The 537-nt window shown below is 66.5% G+C and overlaps 1 protein-coding gene across 1 annotated transcript in view; it reads right to left on the reverse strand.

The window, feature by feature from the left end:
- Positions 1-537, reverse strand: part of MN1 (meningioma (disrupted in balanced translocation) 1) — a 57,204-nt gene that overhangs the window by 48,332 nt on the left and 8,335 nt on the right. Inside the window, exon 4 of the mRNA XM_005869807.1 lies at positions 9-535. Within this exon, the coding sequence (XP_005869869.1) occupies positions 9-535 (527 nt within the window). The remainder of the gene's footprint in view (positions 1-8; positions 536-537) is intronic.

Here is a 537-nt window from a genome sequence, read left to right on the forward strand (position 1 = left end):
AAGGGGTGCCTGGAGCCTACTCCCGGCTCCAAGCCCACCGGCATCTTGCGGGCCCCGCCGAACCTCTCGAAGAAAACGCCGTGCTGCTGCTGTTGTTGCTGCTGCTGCTGCTGCTGCTGCTGTTGCTGCTGCTGCTGGGCGTGCATTTTGGACAAGCCCACCATGCCTGCAGCTCTGGGCATAGCCGAGGCACCCGGGAAAGAGCCCCCGGGAACCTGGCGACCCGCCGCATAATGAGGCAACTGCCCCTCGGAATCGGAGGGCGAAAACATGTCGAAATGTCCCGAGGGCGCCTCGCCCGGGTAATTGTATTCCAGCGAGTCGACGGCTCCTTGGTTCGCCACCCTCCGGTTCTCCAGACTGTGGGAATCAGAGCCGCTGGAGGCGGGGAGGCCGTGGAAGGAGGCGGCTCGGTTAGGGCTCTGGTCCAGCGGCAAGCACGGGGCCGGCACGGCGTGGCCCGAGGCGCCCGAACTGTGAAAGTCCGGGAGGTTCCCGGGTCGCTGCGGGGCGAAGCTCTCAGGCCCCAGGCTCTCT

Source organism: Myotis brandtii, unplaced genomic scaffold (genome assembly GCF_000412655.1).
Source record: "Myotis brandtii unplaced genomic scaffold, ASM41265v1 scaffold303, whole genome shotgun sequence".
Taxonomy (NCBI): Eukaryota; Metazoa; Chordata; class Mammalia; order Chiroptera; family Vespertilionidae; genus Myotis; species Myotis brandtii.